Below are 21,524 nucleotides of genomic sequence, written 5' to 3' on the forward strand. Positions count from 1 at the left end.
AAGTATAGGTCAAGGTATAAAACCTCTGAAAGATATATTTTGAAGCTCCTTCTTTATCTATTCTGACAAAAAGATAATTGGTTTTATGACTTTTAAAATATATGAAGCACTCATATGACTATTAACAAACTGTCAGGGAATCCTGAAAATTGGTAAGAAAATGCCAACAACAGTAACAAAAAGATAAGCACAAAAAGGAATAAAAAAGCCAATACACATTAAAAAAAGGTGCAAAGTCTACCTACTAGTCAAAATATGTAAAAAGTTAATAATAATAGTAGTAAAAATTATAATAATAATAGCAGTTAGAATTTATTATGCTCTTTCTTTATGTGTGAATATACAGTAAAGACTTACCTAATTAATTAATCAACCAATTAGATAAGAAACTACTCAGGAAAACAGGAAAAGTTTCAAAGAGGACACGATATGTGAGCTGGTCCCTCATGGATGCAAATTCACTAGGCAAAGCCTGGGGGTAAGGGAAACCCTCAAAGGTGGAGGAGAGGATAAGTCACTAACATTTACAAAAACACCAAAATACAAATCCAGTTTCTATTCTAGGAGCCATTTCTATTCTAAAGTGCATAATAAAAGTGACAAGTTATGAAACTGTACAGAGAAGAGAGAGGTAAGACATAAGCAGCGTTATACTTCAAGCTAAACAGATTAAACTTAAATGTTTTTTAAAAGGTATGTAACCTAATCAGATTTTTTTTCCTGTACCTTTAATTTTCAAGGAAACATCTGATCAAAACCAGATAGCAATCGATAATTAAAAATCAGCAATACTTCATCCCTAATGAGATACCTTTCAAAGACAAGCACAATTCTACAAAAAGACGTTACTTAGGTGGTTTTCCAAAAGTCAACCCTTTTAAATCAAAATCTAAAAGAAACCGCCAACCTAGAATTCTTTACCCAGTAATTGTATCATTCAGAAATGAAGTGAAATAACATTTTCACTTATCGCCATCATACCCACATAAAAGCACTAAAGGACATGTTCTTCAAGCAACTGAGAAATGCGTAAGAGAATAAGGAACAATAAAAAGCATAAACACTGACAATATAAACAATGTCTTGCGCTGTTTAAAATGTATTAAATAGGTACATTAAATTAATAAATTAAAAGAAACAAAGCACATAACAAAAACAAAAGAGCATATAAACTCTAAAAAAAAAAGTTCCCATACCCTTAGAAAAAAATGGATTGTTCTGTGACCATGAAAACAATTAATTACTAGAGTGAGTTTTAACAGATCAAGGACAACTGTTTCACTGGTCACATTTTTGAAAACCAGCCGATTAATTGATAACAGCCACACCTCTGAAATTTAGACAATTAGAATTATCACTCCAGTGATCATTCCTATAAAATGATCAAATATTTACAATGTCCAGGCATTTTAAAAAAAAGGGATGATACAAATCTTATACTACTAATCCTCCCAATAGTGGTACTCTTTTCTGATAATACATAAATGAAAGAAAAGTAGGATGCAAATATTTTTGAGATTTAACAGGAGCTGTTATCAAGGCAATACCCGGAGACAATACACCTACAGCTCCTGATCCTATCCTGTGCTGCTCTAAGTTCTTTTTCATATCTGGGAATCATACTCTTCCATGCTACCCCACACCCAAGGATAGCTGTTCTGTGAGAACAACAAACTATTTGAAATGTGTGACTCCCCAGTATATTCAGTGGATTCTGTCTTCCAAAAAAAGAATGTGAATGGGGCAAAATATTCCCTTTGATAATGGGTAAAGGAGATTCCTGAAGATAATGATTCATTCATATCCGTATTTTAGAATTACAGTATACCTTCACGGTTTGTAATTATTGGCAACAAGATAATAAAGTACTGGAATCTAATATTTCCTATCTATTCACAATGGTAACATTAACATTTAAAATCAAGAAAACAGATTTTCTATTTCACACACTTTTACTTCATATTTCTAATATTTGGTAATTTCAAGTACCAAATGCACTGAGTTTAGCCCTGAAATGATTTTAAAACACTTCTTTAACTGGAGTATAATTATTTTCAATTAAAGCATTGTTCTGCCACTCAAGAATCATCTGATTTACATAAATACTACTTAAGCACCATAGAAATTCTAAAATACATAATTAGAATATCACAAATCACTTAATTCATTCTGTCAAAACAGGGATTATTTTAATTTCTATTTCACTTCTTTTAAAAGAAATCCTATTTATTTTCTCTAACAGAAAAAAAAAAAATTAGTAGGATAAACTTACAACTTTTTCCCCAATCAAACTTGAAAATTATTCTGGTTAACCACAAATTGACTCAAGTAGTTAAGTATTTTTCTGAATGTATTTTACTGAAATATGTCTAACAACATACAATAATGTCATATAGTAATTAGGTTACTGTTCTACAGAATTACAAATTATTTCACTGATTCATTCTTACTCTACAGTCACAGATAAAAAAGTCACTTTTGTCCTTATAAATTATCCAAGTAAATTAGATGCATTTCTAGCATAAATTAAACAATTTTGTTAATAGCTCTTTTACTCAGGATTAAAGCATAACCATAAAAAGGTATTATTAAATAACACATTTCACTAACTTGAATTCACACACACACACACACACACACACACACAAAATTATGAGCTAGCTTTGTCATTTTCAAACATCCTGACAATATTTGGGAAAATAAAGACAAAAATTGTTTTTCAATTATTTCAATTGTAATTCAATTATTTCAATTATTTTTCAGAAACATAAAACTTCAATTGTTTACCAACCACAGATTATAACACAGAAAACTTAAAGAAATACCATAAATATTATGCACTTTAAATAAAATTCAAGCTATAACTTACATACTGATTCTAAATGAAGAAGTGGAGTACCATGGTAGCTTCTCGGTGACTTAACAAAAATTTCCTAACAAATAAATTAAGCAATCATATGACTCTCGAATTTGCCATACAAAGGTATATGGCTGGTTCTCACACCTCATACTAGATCCTTTCACACTGTAAAACCTTTTCTTTTTTCACACTGATATTTTCTTTGTAACAAAATACTACCTAGTCAGATTCTAAAGTATGAATCTTTAGAAATGAGATTAGCAAAACAATTTAAAAATACTTACTGTCTTGTTTCGTAATCTAATTATGTCCGAGACAGAGCCAGCGCCACAGTACTCCATAACGATCCAGAGGTCTGTGTTCTTAAAATAACTGCCATAGTACTTTACAACGTATGGGCTAAAGAAAAATATACAGACAATTAAACTTAGTTAATTCCCAAAGAAAATTATTTCTTAATCCCAATACAAAGTATTTTCAACATTTCATATTGTTCCAATAAGCAAACTTAATGAGTAAATAGCTACTGCACATCAAATTGTCTATATGTAGGGTTCACCAACTGTGCATAATTAGGCTTTAATTCATGGATGAAATTTAACAGGATTACAAAGCAGAGGAGGCCCAAATGCTTTGAGTGATTCCCAAGAAAATAAGGCTTTGTTTTGGCAAAGGACTTAGTCTATAACATAAGGAACAAATGAAAATATTTTAACTAAAGCATTTTAAATGTAAACCTTTAAAGGAGTTTGCATTCAGTCAAATAATAATATTCAACTTTAAAATACTCTATAATTCAACGAAGCCAAAAACATTATTTTTAATTCTCTTTTATTTGGGCCTCTAAAATTCTAGAAATAAGTAATTACAACTATTTTTGCTTTAAATTCAGATAATTAAAATTAATTTTTTTTTTAAGATTTTTATTTATTTATTCGTGAGAGACAGAGAGAGAGAAGCAGAGGGAGAAGCAGGCTCCCCAAGGAGCAGGGAGCCCGATGTGGGACTTGATCCCAAGACCTTGGGATCATGACCTGAGCCGAAGGCAGACGCTTAACCATCTGAGCCACCCAGGCGCCCTAAAATTAACAATTTAAAATATTTCTGAACTGAAGTTTTATGTCTTTCAGAGCAGAATAAACTATGTTTATAGCCTAGTTGTTTTCAGGAAGACTCAGAAAGGGACAAATAGTCACATGTTTATTTATTTAATATTTAATACTTAATATTTACTAAGGGCAAGCTATATACACTGATATGTAAAACATCTTGCCCAACTCAAAGAGGCAGAATATCCATATTCACAGAATACACAAAAAATAAAAACAAGGTAGCATAAACTATGTAATAGACAGCTTAAATGCTGTAAGAATTAAAATAAGGAAATGGTAGAGCCAGCAGAAAGAACTTGTAGAAAGGGAGGGATTTGAACTATGAAAGAAAGGTTAAAACTTCAAAATATGGGTGAAGGAGAGATAAGAACATTCTAGAAAAAAGAAAGGCCATGAGCAAAAGCACAAAATAGAAAGGAAAAAACCAAGAATGGCATGTTTAGAGGACAACTTGTTCAATAGATATTTTTATCCAGTAGCAGTTATCATGAAAAGTGGCAGCTGTGTAAGATAAATAAGAAACAAGAACCAAATTAGCAAAAAATAATAATAAATGGAAAGTATTATAAAAGACGACATAAAGAGACCACTAAAACAAGAGGTCAAAAGAGGACGGTCAGGGAAGACTTCTCAGTAGGGCCTTTAATTTTAGCCAAGTCGTCAAGTCAAGGGTAGAGCAGATTGGTTGAAGCTTAAGGGCTCAAAGTAAAAAGGAAGCTACAAGGCTAGAATTCAATCCTGTTGTATCCTTCTGCTCCTCATTACCTCTGTACAGACTTGCTCCTAACTGGTCTCCTTGTCAGTTTTCTCCCCCATTCTAATCTACGTTCCATATAGTTGACAAGGTTACCTTCCTTTAAAACAAAAATAAAATAAACTGATCATATTGCTCCCCCATTAAAAACAAAACAAAAACAAAAAACCTCCAATGGCTCTCCATTACTGAAAGAAAAAGATCTTAACTGCTTCATATCACATAGAAAACCTTTCCAAGTCTACCTTTCTACCCACATCTCTCATCACTCCCCATCTCACACCTTACATTTGCAGATACACTCAGCTTTGGTAGGTGCTGAGAATGGAAAGTAAATATCAGGAGTTCCTAAGTGTTCACTGAACCACTGAAGGAAAGTGCTTGTTTACAAACAAATGAAACTAATCTACACACCCCGAACTTCAACTTATGGGAAACATAAAAAAGCCTTCTTTACATACACTTCTTTGGGGTATGAGTGCCTGTGTAGAAACCTTTACAGAAGAGTACTGCTCTTACACCTGGCTATGCATCAGAAACACCTGTGACCCAGGTCCCACACCTTAGGGGTTCTAATTCAGAAGGTCTTCTAAAAGCTCTATGGGCGACTCTGATATAGACCCATAGTTAAACCTCACTCCAGGAGAAGAGCCTTCAAAGAGCTTCTTTAAATATTAATGTTCTCATTTAAAATTTTGAAAGTATTAAGTAACAATGAATTCAATTATATTCACTGAAAAGCACAGAGAAAACATATATTTTATCTTGCAATACACTAGAGTAACAAGCAGTTCTAAGGGTAGGACTGACAGCCCTTATGAAAATTAGGGATTCTAACTTGGGCAGCTACCTGAAGAAGCAACTCTATCTCTCCTTAGGGATGAGTCAAGAGAATGGCTTTGGGGACAGGTAAAATTCTCTTCAAAAAATACTTTGTGGTCCATTCTAATACACAATCAAGTACATGGATCAAGGTCCAACAGTTCTATATCATAAAAGATGGCCTCAATAATTATAACCTAGAAAAGTATTCAAGCAGATAGGGCTAAATAGCCACATTAAGGACACATACCTGAATACAGTTTCTATCATGCATTCAACATTCATTCATTGACCCTCTGCTTACGCCAGATGTTCAACATGCAGTGGTGAACCACACAAACACAATTCTGATTCTCAAAGAGCACACACCAGCATGAAATACACTGGTATTAGAGAAGTAAACCCACAGATAAATACAATTACTAACTGTGATTTAAAAGGGGGAGGGGGCTGCCATGAGATAAACTGGCTGAGACTTTATTTTGCATTCATCATTTCTCCAATAAAACTGTTCTTAGTTCATATGAAAGAATGAAGTAACATCCATATTCCATGGTAGTCCCTGACTTGGAAAGCACTAGAGTATATGGAAAAACTTTGAAAGCAGACAGGGGTGAGCTTTAACAACCAAATATCCCCCTTCCATTGAATGGCTGTGGATTACAATTTAGATTTGGAAAAGAAAAAATGCTTAACCGCAAAGGTTTATATAGAATAGTGGCCTGCAATTGGTCATCCTCTGATAGCTTCTACATCAATACTTCTTTTACAATTTTAAAGAACTTACAATATCTTGTAATTACTTTGTCACTGACTTTTATCTGCCTCCCCCAGAAGGAAAGAAGCTTCATGAGGTTAGGTGCCAATCTGGTCTGCTCTCCATTTTATCCTCAGTACCTCCCTTCTTATATGTACAAAAGAAAGCAGTGAATAAGTGAACAAAGGAATAATCACAGAAAAATTAACAGAAGGGACTTAATGTAAGCCTTCCCAAAAGAACAACATTTAAGGTAAGATTCAAAGGTTTGCTGGAAGTTAACCAGATAAAGAGCATCCAGGCACCGAGAACTGTCTGTGCAAAGGCCCTGAGGAGAGAAAGAGCAAATCATTCTCAAGAAATCGAAAGATGAGTGTGCCTAGAATAAAGTGAATGAAGACTACGGTTGAATACAATGTAGTTGCAGACAGAGGCAGAAGCCTGATAATGAAAGGCCTCAAAACCAAGGTAAGGAAATTGGGCTTCATTGGATATGTAAAAGAAGATCTGAGAAGAATTTTAAGCAGAGCAGTAACATGACCTGATGTATACTTTTAAGATTTCTCTGGCTGCCACATCAAAGCTAGATTGTGGGAAAGCAAATATGGACACAGGTAGAACAATTAGAAGATCATGTTAATCTAAGCATGCAAGAGATTGTATTGTGCCTATCTTTTTATTTTCTGTATTTATGATGCTTTGACATCTGAGACCTGCTGACGAGGCCTCCACTGTCCCTCTCAGGATCAGCTCATTCCTAGAGGTAGCACCTGTGAGTGTTCCCTTCATATGCAGTCAAACCAATCAGAAGTCCATACCCCCAACCACCTCCAGGGCCACTGTTTCCCTAACCTCATCAACCCAGAGCCAAATACCAGACAACGAGGGACTGCCCTACACCCCAGAGCCCACTGAAATCATTCTGAACTAACCAATCCTAAACCTGTTTGCGCTAGCTCATCCACTCCTTCCCATAGAACCACAATAAAGGCTCTTCCCCATGTTTTCTGCTCTCTCCCTCTGCCTCCTAACTGATCCTGGTGCTTCCCTGTATGTCTTCCCTCACTTTCTTCACCCGATCTTGCATGGCAGGCTTGCATCTCTTGGGATCTGTAAGTATAATAATTTATTTCACCATACCTAAACAATAATAAAACCTACATTTTTAAAAAGAGATGTGGTGAATTGGAGTGGGAGTAAAAGAAACAGAAAAGAGAACAAATTCAAGAGATATCTGCAAGGTACACTCAACAGAATCTGATAATGATATAGACTGGCAAGCTAGGAGGCAGTAAGCAAGTCTTCTTCAGTGTTTTATCCCCTGTGCCTCCCTTCAATAGCACACTTAACATAAATTTAAGACTGGCAAATGAAGATTAAAATTTAAAGCTGTAATTAAAAAAAATTACATACACAGGTACAAATATGCTCAGTGAGCACAAGACCTGGGGTTTCTAACTCAGGCTGTTTCCACTGACATAGACGTCGTTCATTCAAATTCATTCATTATTCATTCATGTATCATTTTAAAATAATCAACATTCACTGAACAACATATATGGCCTAAGGGCAGAAGCTAGGGAGAAAAATGGGTAGACTTTAGTGACAAGAAATGCCAGTCAAGGCAATGGGGAATCCCTGAAGAAATTTATGCAAGAAAATAATACAATCAAATAGCATTTAAAGAGGATTATCGTATGCAAGACTGTCAGGCCAAAGGTGAAACTGTTCAGTTCAGCCATCCAGTTAACTAACTGTATGGTTATTCAGACATCCTAACATCGTTTTTTAACCACATGTTGATTCTAAAACGCTAGAGGGGAGACAGAGTTTCCTTCAAGACACAAGCTCCATGTTATTTATATAATTTTAAGCAACACACAAAATTTTAATTCAGCCGTAATTCCTAAGAATCTTGACTAAGTTGCTGTATGGACTTACAAGACATATGAGAACCCAGCAATTCTGTATATTTTTGGCACTGCTAAACAGTTCAATATGACTTAGGAAATTCCATTGGGTGGAGGGACAAGGAAGACACAAGTCAAATTACTGCACACATTAGGAAGCAAAGGTGAAACATGATGCCTTGATAACTGGGGTGACAATCATGAGCCATGATCCTCTCCTTTCTCCCGGGCCATCTCCCACCGCTTCCTTCTCCTGTCCCCTGTATTCATTTCACTTCCCCTCTTTAACACCTTCAACCCAGTGGAACTACGTATCATCTTCCCCACCTTTTTTTTTTTGGGGGGGGGGTGCTCCTCTCATTCCATGCCTAATGACCATATCCTTTCCATTCCTGTATCCTTTTCACACCTCCTCTACACCCTTTATCCTGCCAGTCTTCCGCCAGTATCACAATTCAAGATAGAAACTGTATAAAATGAGAAGTGACCAGAGAGAAAAATGGAAGAAGCACTACAAACTCTTCTTGTCTATTTGCACCTTATATAAACACTACTCGCGGTACAAATTATTTGTAGTGAATCATTATGCTTAAGCTTCTTATGGAAATTCAAATGTTAATTTTTACCGCCTAAAAGGTAATTAACATTTTTATACTACGTTGAATTTCATCTTAATTGAAGATAACCATGTATTGCTAAAGGTACTTTTTAATAGATTTTTATTTTTTGAGGTTTAGGTTCACAGCAAAATTGAGTGAAAGATACAGAGATTTCCTATATACTCCCTGCCCCCACACATGCATAGCTTTCCCCCATCATCAACATCCCCCTCCTGAGTGGTACATTTGAAACAACTGAGAAATCTAATCTAAACTGACACATCATACACAGTAGTTTCACTATCCTAAAAATCCTCTGTGCTCCACCTATTCCTCCTTCCCACCCTCCTAACCCCTAGCAATCACTGATCCTTTTTTTGTCTCCATAGGTTTGTCTTTTCCAGAATGTCATATAGTGGGAACCATATAGTATGTAGCCTTTTCTGATTGGCTTCTTCCACTTAATAATATGCATTTAAGTTTCCTTATGTCTTTTTGTGGTTTGATAGCTCATTTCCTTTTAGTGCTGAGAAATATTCCGTTGTCTGGATGTACCACAGTTTATTTATGCACTCACCTACTGAAGGACATCTTGGTTGCTTCCCAGTTTTTGGTAATTATTAATGAAGTCGCTATAAACATCCATGTGCAGGTTTTTATGTGAACGTAAGTTTTCAACTCCTTTGGGTAAACACCAAGAAGTATGACTGCTGGATCATATGGTTAAAAGTACGTTTAGTTTTATATGAAACCGACCAAACTGACTTGGAAACTGGCTGTACTATTCTGCATTGCCACCAGCAACGAATGGAAGTTCCTTCTGCTCCATATCCTCACCAAGATTTGGTGTTATCGGTGTTCCAGATTTGGCCCATTTGAATAGGTGTGTAGTGGTATCTCACTGTTGTTTAATTTGCATTTCTCTGATGTGAGAAATAGGATGTGAAACATCTTTTCATGTGCTTATTTGCCATCTGCGAATCTTCAAATCTTTGCTGGTAAGGTCTCTCTTGAGGCCTTTGACCCATTTTTAATTGGGTTGTTTGTATTCTTGTTAAGTTTTAAGAATTCTTTGTATATTTTGGATAACAGTCCTTAACAGATACATCTTTCGCAAACATTTTCTAAGTCTTCCCATTATGAGCATGTGATAATTAAAATACTAAGAAATGGCTATTTTTCACTACATAAGTTTCATTAACATCCTTCTACCATCTTAATAGTGTTCTAAACTTAATGGGGTAACACAGTCCTTTTACAAAAGCAAGATGAATATTCTCCTATGAAAACTGAACTGTTCCCAATATAAACCCAAATCACAGCAATTCATTTCTTGGCCCATCCAAAAATGAATATACATATACATGAACTGATACAAATTGCCAAAACTCATCACAAATCCTTCAATATGCTGATTTTCAAACTTTTGGGGGGATGGGGGGAAGGCCCTCACTAACAGTGTTTAAATGGAATTCTACCCAGAAACAGCAAATAGAACAGGTAGGAGAGGGATGACACTGATAGAAGCCTCTGAGCAGACCAGCGAAAAATGTGCTATTCCCAACACACGGATCACCTCTCCTCTTTGCCCCCCAAATCTAAGTCATCCAAAGTCACTCAGTTTGGGTATGACCTCCCTGGGGTAGCTTTCCCTGGGAATCTCCAATGGTGAGATGTTAGATATGCCTTCCAACCTACAGAGTTCCTCATACTTACCTCATCACAGCTCTTACCACACTGTATTAAAACAGCACATCCAGTCATCGGCCTCTTCTTTCTGACTGAAAGTCCCTCTAAAGTCTAAGACTCATTCATTGTTTTATCTCCTGTGAGCAACACATAAAGACTACCCTCGGCAGTAGGTACTCAACATATATCAGTTGAGTGAATAAGTGAATAAGTGTGTGCCTTGATGCATGTGGTAACAACACATTTCTCTTGGCTTATATATGAGAAGTTCCTTGAGGAGTGTAAGAACCAGGAATGTAGGGGCTGTGTCAACTGTGGTTCCCTTGGATCCACGTTACCTAGCACACATATTCCCAAGTATTACTGCCCAGTTCCTGCCTCCATCCCAAGCTTCAGTTTGAACTGCTGGAATCTTTTCTGTAGACCTTGCTTTCTTCAGCACTGGCCCTGGAGTCAGCAAATGTGGGTTCTTACAGCATCCCAGTCCCTAACTAGCTGTGTGATCCTGGACAATTCACATAAAATCTCTAGGTCTCATCTTCTGTACCTGTAAAATAGTTCTAAAATATGCTTTAGTACCAGGAGCCTTTTCCTCAAATAAAATTTTAGAATGAGTCCCAATATAGAAAAAAGATAAAAGCAATGACTAAAGTTTTTCATTCTGCTCAATTCTTCACTGTTTGAGGAAAATACCCCCACCTCCTTATAGCAGAGTACATTTGCAAAACTCTAAACTAATAGAGATCTAGTGTAGCATTAACATTTTATGATTTATATATTCAACAAATATTTATTAAATGTCTATTCTGTGCCAAGCACTGGACTAGACACAGAAGATTCTGTAATAAACAATGCAGATGGGCTTCCTCAAAATTTATGCCAAAATGCAGTATTAAACACATGTTTAACATTTACTAAAATGAACAAAAAAAATTTAAACACCCTCTGGTCTCTTTTGGGAGTGTAGAAAGCAAGACAATTTGCCAAGTGCTCAACTAGCTGAATAGACTTTATTTCAGTTTCAGAAATGCAAATCTCATTTTCTCTAACCAAATTCCACTGCTGTAAGTGGGAATTTTTCAATTTGTATTGTTTTCTTGCAAATCATTTTTATGTCAGTTTCCCAGTTAACACATCTACATTACCATTAGTAATTAGTAGCTAAAATGTAATACATGCTCCTGTCATTTCCTAGTTTATTTTTCACTTGCCTTATCTTTTAGCATTTTTAGGATCTTTTAACCTACTAATTTTTCTGATCCTTCACTATTTCATATGAATAGTGAATCTGAAAGTGAAATCCAAAAGGCATGAGCCATTTTTTTTTACCAGTAATTGTTTCACCCATCTATTTATTTCATTCAACAAATATCTGAGACATCCCTACTAGGTACAGAGCATTCTGCTATAAAGTGGTACAAAATTTCTAGAAACGTGCATTTTCTTCCCCTTTTATTCTTTCCTTTTCTTTCCCCTTAGTAGTTTAAAGTATATAACAAGAACAAGGACCAGATTTCCCTACGGTTCCCTCAACCTATAATGCGCTTCCATATTCCTTATACATACCATATCCATTCACATTCACTCAATAAAAAAAAAGTACAGTGCTAGGCATTGCGTATGTGGTAAGAAATATGATTCCTTTTCTCAGGGAATGAAGGGAAGGATAAAGATAGTGAAGACATTTCAGGAGAATCTATAAGACGGTGTCATCATAAGTACCAGAAAAAGAAACAAAGACGACTCTCAGTTTTGTTGTGCAAAGACTAAGTAGGTGATGATGCCACGAACAGAATAGGAATTTGAGAGGCTTCTCTGCAACAGTTAAAAATCTGATCTAAGAATATTAATCTGGATCTTGTCCAGTTGAGTTGCCCAGACAAGAATCAGTAATACCTGTATTTGAATAACCACTATGTGGCAAGGTCCAAGGGCACTTAATAAGACATAATCCCAAATTCACAGAATTTAATAGTCAGGTGATAGAGAATACAAGTAAACATGTGCTTAAAGAGAAACACAGGTAAGAGAGAAGATTGGAAGCATAAGCATAATTATGAAGAATCTTATATGCCATCCTTAGGAGACTGGATCTATCCAGGCAATGGGACACTTATGGTTTTAAACTGAGAATGGCTTGATTAGGTTTGCATTCTAGCTTCCAGGTAGAAAATGAGTTGGGAGGAGTCAAAAATGAAAGCAAAGTGAACAAATAGGAAGCTGAGAAAGAAATGTGAGCAAGAGCTGATAGGTCCTAAGATGCACCAAGGTTAGAGGAAGAGATGTATAATAGGTAATAATTGAGACCTTGCCTTTCCTAGAGCACACTCAATTAAAATCTCTAAAGGACAACACTAGTCCCTAAACTGTATTTAACCATAATAATAAAGTAATAACAACAACACACAAGTATTAAGTACCTGATGGGCCCAACACTACTCTAGGCTCAATTTTTCCTTTTCTACACCAAATTGTGGGAACCACATTCTTATCAAATTACCGTATTAATAGCAAGATCTGGGAAAACTTTGGAATTACATATTTTGGTCTAGGAGCTGAGGAATGTATTATTTTTTTCTATAACCACTTGAATTTCCAGTTATACAGTCTTTATGAAAAATATGTAATATAATCCAAATATATAGCATATAATAAAGAAAAGGAAAACTGAATAGGCTCAAGAAACAAAGTTCCTCTAGGATTATTCAGTCACCTCATTAGCCGAAGGACTTACAATATAAGGATGTTAACATACTTTTGGAAGGGAAAGTTTTTCATAGCTCTCTTACTAACAGGGCTCTGATTAGATTTGGGGTGACAGTGTGTTCAGACTCCACTAAATCATCAGCTGAAAGACAGCATGTGACTCAATCAATTTTGATGAATAAAACGTAAGCTGAGGGTTTCTGGGAAAGCCCTTTCCTGCTTTTTCCCTTTTCCTCCTGCCTGGAACATAAACGTATGGCTGGAGCAAGAGCAGCCCTCTTATAACCATGCGCTAATAAGCATGGGGACAAAGAGCACATACTAAGTTCAGCACAGTGTAAGAAAAGAAGCCTGAGACAGTTGTCACTTTGTTGCTGCTACTACAGACCTTCTGTAAAGGGAGAGTAATAAAATCTCTTTTCAATTAAGTAACTATAGGCTAAACATAGTCCTAATTTATAAACTCTGCATCCCTGACCGGGCTGTTTAATAGGGCATATAAGACCCTTCATGACCAGCTCGACTTACCTATCCCAAATCATTTCACACCAGTCTCTCTGTCTCACACCTTCCACTCCAGTAATTCTAAACCTTGTCAAAACAGCACATACCAGGGAGCTGTTTTTCACTTCTCTTCTTGTAATTCTCTTTATTGTCTCTCATCCCTCCATTTCTTCACCCACTTTTAATTAACTCTTCCTCAGCATGCCAGACTTCATAACTCCTGCCTGGGGGAGGTACCCTGCCTCCTAGCTCTCACATCACCCCCTGCAACAGTCAGCACAGCTGACTGTGTGTATCACAGCTATTTCTTTAAGGATCTGTCTTTCCAAAGAGGTTACCAGCTCCTCAAGAAGAAAAACAGTATCTTCGTTCTCTTGGTATTTCTAGATCCTGGTACAGTATCTGGCCCACTGGAAATGTTCGGTAAGTGTTGAATGAATTAGAGTTACAAAAACATGGCTGTTTTTAATCAGTAAAAACAATTATATAAAAAGACTGTTAAATGACCCCCCCTTAACATCAAAAATAATTTTCACCCATAAATTTGCTCCACAAATGGGAAAACAGCTTGAGTGCTTTCTATGACCACATGTTGCTTTATAACATCAATTCTGCTTTAGAACTGTAAGTCCTAAAGACAACCATACAAAACTATCCTCATCTTCCCTGAAGGATTAGTCTCACTTCAGATTCAAAGTCAGAAAACTAACCAGATGACCAAAAAATGTATTTTCTTATGCATTATCAACAAAATTCATCAAAATGAAGGTAAATAAAGAAAGAAAATATCTTCATACCTGTCACATTGTTGCATTATGGAAATTTCTTTGATTATTTCCTGAAGATCCGACTCAACAGGTACTTGTTTAATTGCCACAACTTGACCAGATTCCTTATGTATTGCTTTAAATACACTTCCATAAGATCTAAAAGAAACCAAGACATTTATTTTTTTCCTTTCAAACATCGTAAGTATTAGAGAAAAATCTACAAGTTTTTGCATGTAGTCTTTTCCAATTTAAAACACTACTTAATGGTGATAAATCAAAGTAAACAAGAAAAGTGAATTATACCTTAGCTTTAATGTTTCAATTATATACTTAAAATCTACTAAAATCAACAAGTTAATATGTAAAGATTTGCTTTTTTCTTATGAATGAAAGAAAGAGACTTACGGTTTGTCAACTCAAATGCAGCATTAAGAAGATATAAATGGAAATTAAAAGAATGAAATGTAGAATAAAAACAGCCAAAGTCTCAAGTTAGCACAAAAGGCTTAGCTCACCTTAAGCAAAATCATCCCCAGAATATCAAAGTCCCATGCCTGTTCAGACTGTATAAAAACACGTGAAACCCTCAGCTGAGGACCACAGCCGACCAAAGTTAGAGACACAGGGAATCTGGTTTCCCCTAAGTCACACATCCAAGGTCTCCTCAAACGCTCTTTCTCCTCCTCAGAAGCAAGAACACACACTGACAGGTAATAAGAGGATCTAATTTCCACTTGCCCAAAAAGCATCTCTGCTATAACCCTTGAAATTTTGCCAAGTAAATATTTCTGTGCTTTAAAAAGCAGAAACAATGAGAGAGAGAAGCCATGTATACTTTGGTATGAATGAGAAGACAAAGTAAACCCTGCTAGCACTTACTGTTCTGATTGTCAGCCAGGTACTAGGGCTGGTGTTTTACGAGCATTATCAAAGTCAACCCTCTCAGTTGTGAGGTAAAATACTACCATCACCATTTTCTGAGATGAGGAAACAGAGACTCCAATAGTGGTAACCAACAAGGACAGAATTTAAACATACAAGGATTCCAAAGATCATATTCTTCTCACTATATCATTTCTATAGAAGAGAAAGAAGAACAAGCCATTGGAAGACATAGAATGTTCCTAATATTAGAAAGCTATGCAAGATCACTTTCAAATTTATAATCTCTTAAAATAGGTGAAAAATAAGTGATAAAACAGCTACCTTAACAAAATGAATTTTATCCTATCCTCTGTTTCTTTAAACTTTCCAAAGTAATTTAGTTTGATACTCAGAGACACTGTGTGTGTGTAGTCCTAATTTATACACACAAACACACACACACACACATCCCCTTAAAAGTCATGTATGTATGTATACATACACATGTATATAAACCTATGTGTGTGTATATATATTTCCTCAAAAGTCAATAAAGAATTCAGTGCTGGATTATCTATCATGAATTAAGCAACACTATCACTCCCTTCTGAAGTCTCATCACAGCAAAAGAGAAGCTGGGAACCACATCTTGTGGTTCCCAAAATTCCTTTCCCTGAATGGATCCTAGTTAAGAGTCTGACAATAAGAAAAATATGCATGAAATCTGAATGGCAAAAAGTTAAGGAGAAACCATCATTCTCCAGATGTAGTTGTAGCAAATGAATTGGCAGGTATGACAGACACAGCGGCCTCCTGCAGAGCTTTTGATAACCACCACACTGCTGCTACAGAATGAGACAGTTGGCAGGAGCTTCTCAAAGACTCTTAAGGATTCCAGCAGATCCCCAGTGAGCTTTTAAGAAACACCCACTGTAGTGTTTCAGGCTGAGATATTCAGTGTTGGCTTCTCTGACCTTCAGCAGCAGATTTGATGACCTTTGCATCTGTGGCCCTTCCATAAATCATTTGAGCTCCTAATTTTATAATAAACTCTCTATATCCAGAATACATAGAGCACTCAGCGGGGAGCGGGGAGCCTGCTTCTCCCTCTCCCACTCCCCTTGCTTGCACTCGTCCTTGCTTGCTCTCTGTCAAATAAATAAATAAAATCTTAAAAAAAAAAAAAAAAGAAGAAGAAGAATGCTATGGTGAAAGTAAGAGTATAAATACTATAGAACAGGCTAGCTGCCCTGGCCTACACTGGACAAGTTATATAACAAATATAACAAGCTCAGAGCTTAAACTTCCAGCTCAAGACTGAGAACCAGAAAACTTCTGAATGCCCCAAAAGAATTTCTTAATTCTTGTAGGCACAGGGCTGAGACTTCCAAAAACAAACTCAGGGTCTAATCTAAGCTGGAAGCTGAATTACATTGCAAACTAAATTCACAACATCACCAGCTCTATTCTGTTAAAGTTAGGCTTTTAACTATAAAGAGAGGTAACCAGAGAATTGGTAATGGGACATTTAAGTAGGTATTTATTAATCTGAGTACCTTGAACCCCCCAAGTCCTAAAGGCATCCCTTGCCAACAAAAGCAACCCTATTCCCCAGTCCAAGAAGATGAGCCTCGCAATGCCTAAAGACTCCATAATGACCTCACCTGAGGCAGTCACTTTTCAGGGGAATGTAAACCCTCCTCCACTAACTCACATTGCTTCCAGTCCTAAAACTACACTCAAATCTCCAGACACCAGGAGAATGAACAGAAAATCTGATGCAAGAGGACCTACTATTCATACCAAAAAAGTTATGAGATTTTGTCAGTTTTTATCAGCAGAATTCTAAAGAATATAGGATTCCAAGATTTCCAGTGAGAAAGGAATTCACTGATATGGATGCAAGACCAGAAATTCCAGACCAGTGTGTTATCTCAAACAGCTGGGAGTGCCCCTAACAGTATGCTCAGCTAGTTAACTGAAACCTGGACTCTTAAGTGATCTACATAGAAATGCCAGCGATCCTCAGTATACATTAGGAGAAGGATCAAAGGTTCAAGTATATCGAATACTGGAATGGATATATCATATGTGACTTGCTCACCTAACCCCTAACTATCTTCACTAAGAGGATCCAGAGGATACTCCCTTTCCTAGCATCACTGGAAGCTCTATAATGCAGGTCAGGGATGCCAGCAGTGAAACGGACTCCCCAATTTTAATGAATGATGGGAACCATAAAGAAGTGAAAAGAACTAGCAGCATCTTTCCACCAGAGATAAAGAGAGCATGGTAACCATTATGGGTAGCCAAGTAAGGCTGAGTTTTCTTTTTTATACATCTAGGTCTGGATATTAAAGTTATTCTGGCTTCATAAAAATAACTGCAATTATGTGTCCTAAAAGACTTAGCTGGGTTGTTGTTTTTTTTTTTCAGTAAAATGCATATAACATAAAATTCGCCATTTTAAACACTTTAAAGTATACAATTCAGTGACATTTAGTGCATTCTCAATGTTGTATAACCATTACCTCTATCTAGTTCCAAATCATTTGAAATCTGCTTTCTGGTCTCTATGGATCTATTCTGGATTCTTCATATAAATGGAATCATATAATAATGTGACTTTTTGTGTCTGGCTTCTTTCACTAAACAGAATGTTCTCAAGGTTCATCCATTCTGTAGCATGTGTCAGTACTTCATTCATTTAATGGCTAAATAATATTCCATTGTCCAGATATATCACACTTTTTCCATTCACCAGTTGATGGACATTTCCACATCTGGCTCTTGTGAATACTGGTGCTATGAGCTGGTATCTTTTTTTTAAGATTTATTTATTTATTTGAGAGAGTGTGCACACACACAAGTGGCGGGGGGGGGGGGGGGGCAGAGGGAGAGGGAGAAAGAGAATCTCAAGCAGACTTCCCACTGAGCAGAGCCCAACACAGGGCTCAATCTCATGACCCTGAAATCATGACCTGAGTCGAAATCAAGATTTAAGGATGCTTAACCAACTGAGCCACCCAGGCGTTCCAAGCTGCTATCATTTTAATTCATAGATAGATACCTAACTGTCCTTCCATCTTCTCCATGGTAATTGATCCATTTCAGTTTTAACTTCTTTGGGGGTCAATTTACACGATTTAAATTTTATTATGAAAGCATCAACTTTTCAACCACTAAATGAGTTGTCATTAGAGCAGCATATAGTGGTCTCTTAATTCTTCAAATTGTTTCTCTATCATTGGTTGTATCTTCTTTCTTATTCCAAATCTTCTATTTTTGCTCTTTTTTCTTTAGTGAAAGTCAGAAGAGGTTTAACTATTTTACTGATCTGCTCAAAGAAACTGCTTTTGTATTTATTGTATTTGAATTTTATTTTCCATTTCATTAATTTAAAATTTTTCTTTTATGAATTCTCTCTTCCTAATTTTTTGGTATATTTTATTATTTTTCTAAGTTCACTTATAAGCACTAAGTTCTTTTTCCTTTTGGTCTTTCTTTTTTAGTAATGAAGTTATTTAAGACTAAATATTTTCCCCTAATTACAGCTTCTCTGGATTCCACAGATATTGGCATTTGTTTCTTTTCCATTTTCTAAATAATTCATAATTTCCTCCTCAATCTTTAGGTTACCTCAGATTATGTGTCTTAATTTTCAGTAAGTATGGATTTTATTATACTGTAATTCTTTCTCATTTTAGACTATAATCAAAAATGAGACATACAAAATCTTTTCTTTGGAATTCGTTAATCTATGCTCCATTAACATACCAAAAAAAAAAGGAATGCCAAAATATATGTAGTTATATATATGTAGATATATATAATCAAGTTTATTGATTATAATATTTACACCATCTTTGTCCTTTTTTTCTGCTACTCTTAATCAGTTCTGAAAGCAATATATGAGAATCTCCCATTTGAATAAACTTTTATTAGATTCCCCTGACATTTCTAATAGCTTTCCTTCACAAATTTAATTGTCCTGGTGACTGACACATATACATTTCATATAAATTGTCTTTTAAGTCATTACCTCATGTCCCTCTTTATTCTTTATTTGGATATTAACCCTCGTTATTCACTTGAGATCTTTTAACTTTAACTAATTTACTGGATATAAATATTGCCACTCCTATTTTTTTATTTTTATTTGTATGATTATCTTTCTTATCTGGTATCTCTAATAGGAAATATCCCTACATTTCCACCCTCTGTATTACACAGGCCTTTTATAAATAGCATATTGCTAGATTTTACAATTTAATTGACCCTACTAATTTGTCTTTTTTTTTTTTTTTAAGATTTATCCACTTATTTGGGGGAGAGAGAGAGAGAGAGAGAGTGCGCGCAAGAGAGAGAGTGCAAGAGGAGGGGCAAAGGTAGAGGGAAAGAGAAACTCCAAGCAGACTCCATGCTAAGCACAGAGCCCTACATGGGGCCTGGTCTCATGACCCCGAGATCCCGATCCAAACCAAAACCAAGAGTCAGATGCCCAACTGACTGCTCCACCCAGGTGTCCCTTAATGGGAGAACTGACATTTAGTGAAAAATATATTTCATTTTATTCCTTCCAACTTACATTTAGCTTATTACTTTACATTTTTGTTTCTCTTTTTCCTTTTCCTTGTTCTTGTTGGTTTATACCATTTTAATTCTGTTTTATGCCTTTTATTATTTTGAACATTCTTCTAAACTCTGCCATTTTATTAAATGACCCTATGTGCTAAAAACGAAACATTATTTTAAATTCATATTCATAAATTATTTAAAAATCATATCAACTATTCCTCTGTCTCACTGAGACACTCTATTTAAATCTATCATTCATTTTTCCCCAAGTAAAATGAGTCCCAATGTCCTGATGGCCTTATGTTCACTTGCCTAAAAAGTCAAAATCTTTCAAGTTTATTAATAAGAACACCATACAGAACGAACTAATAAACTTCTTGTGAGTCACTTTACAACACATTTCCTGCCTTTCTTATATATATATATACTTCTCTGAAAACACTATTACCAGATCTAACACAATCCAGTCTTTATAAATACATACTTACTGCTACAAAGTATATTAATTACTACTACTATTTTTTTTCTTTCCACTTTTACTGACATATAACATTTATTAGTTTAAGGTGTACAACATAATGATTTATGTATATACTGTAAAATGATTACCACGAGTTTAGGTGACATCTACTAGCTCACAGTAAGAAAAAAATTTTTTTCTTATGATGAAAACTTTTAAGACCTACTCTATTAGCCACATTAAAATACTTAACATACTATTATTAACTAGTCATCATGCTATACATGTACATCCTTGGAACTTATTTATCTTATAACTAGAAGTTTGTACCTTTTGACTACTTTCACCCATTTCCCCCACTCCCCATTATCCACCCTCTGGCAACCACCAATTTGTTCTCTGTTTCTATGAGTTTGGCTTCTTAGATTCTACATATAAGTGAGATCATACAGTATTTTACTATGACTTATTTCATTTAGCATAATGCCCTTTTGTGACTGAATAATATTCCACTGTATATATAAATCTTCCCTGACTTATAAAGCAGTTATGTCCTGATAAATCCATAGTAAGTTCAAAATATCACAAGAAGGAAATGCATTTAATACATTTAATCTACTGAACATGATAGCTTAGCCTAGCCCATCTTAAATGTGCTCAGAACACTTAATGCCAGCCGATAGTTGGGCAAAATCATCTAACACAAAGCTCATTTTATAATAAAGTGTTGAATATCTCATGTAATTAGTTGAATACTGTGCTGAAAGTGAAAAACAGAACAGCTGTATGAGCACGAAATGGTTGTAAGTGTATCAATTGTTTACCTTCACTTACATGAATAAATAAGAGCTGTGGCTTACTTCTGCTGCCCACTGCCACAAGAAGAGTATCATACTGTAGATCATTAGCCCAGGACAGATTAAAATTCAAAATTCAACATATCGTTTCTACTGAATGCATATGACTTTTACACCATCATGAAGTTGAAAACTCATAAATCAAACCATGTAAGTTGGGGACCATCTGTATATACCACATTTTCTTTATCCATTCAATCATCAATGGGACACTTATATTGTTTCCATGTAAATAATGGTGCAGTGAACACAGGTGCAAATATCTCTTCAAGACAGTGACTT

General features: G+C 35.5%; 1 protein-coding gene across 2 annotated transcripts in view; it reads right to left on the bottom strand.

Moving 5' to 3' along the window:
- Positions 1 to 21,524, bottom strand: part of STK3 (serine/threonine kinase 3) — a 271,067-nt gene that overhangs the window by 205,758 nt on the left and 43,785 nt on the right. The window contains exons 1-3 of one of the 2 annotated variants that reach the window (XM_032421541.1): positions 14,889 to 15,812; positions 14,511 to 14,639; positions 3,145 to 3,259 (exon numbers count right to left, since the gene is read on the bottom strand). In XM_032421541.1, the coding sequence (XP_032277432.1) occupies positions 3,145 to 3,259; positions 14,511 to 14,527 (132 nt within the window). In that variant the 5' untranslated portion in view covers positions 14,528 to 14,639; positions 14,889 to 15,812. Of the gene's footprint in view, positions 1 to 3,144; positions 3,260 to 14,510; positions 14,640 to 14,888; positions 15,813 to 21,524 lie in introns of those variants that run through there. The other variant, XM_032421540.1, reaches the window with a different exon arrangement.

The sequence above is a fragment of the Phoca vitulina genome, unplaced genomic scaffold (assembly GCF_004348235.1).
Source record: "Phoca vitulina isolate PV1807 unplaced genomic scaffold, GSC_HSeal_1.0 scaffold25, whole genome shotgun sequence".
In the NCBI taxonomy this organism is placed as follows: domain Eukaryota; kingdom Metazoa; phylum Chordata; class Mammalia; order Carnivora; family Phocidae; genus Phoca; species Phoca vitulina.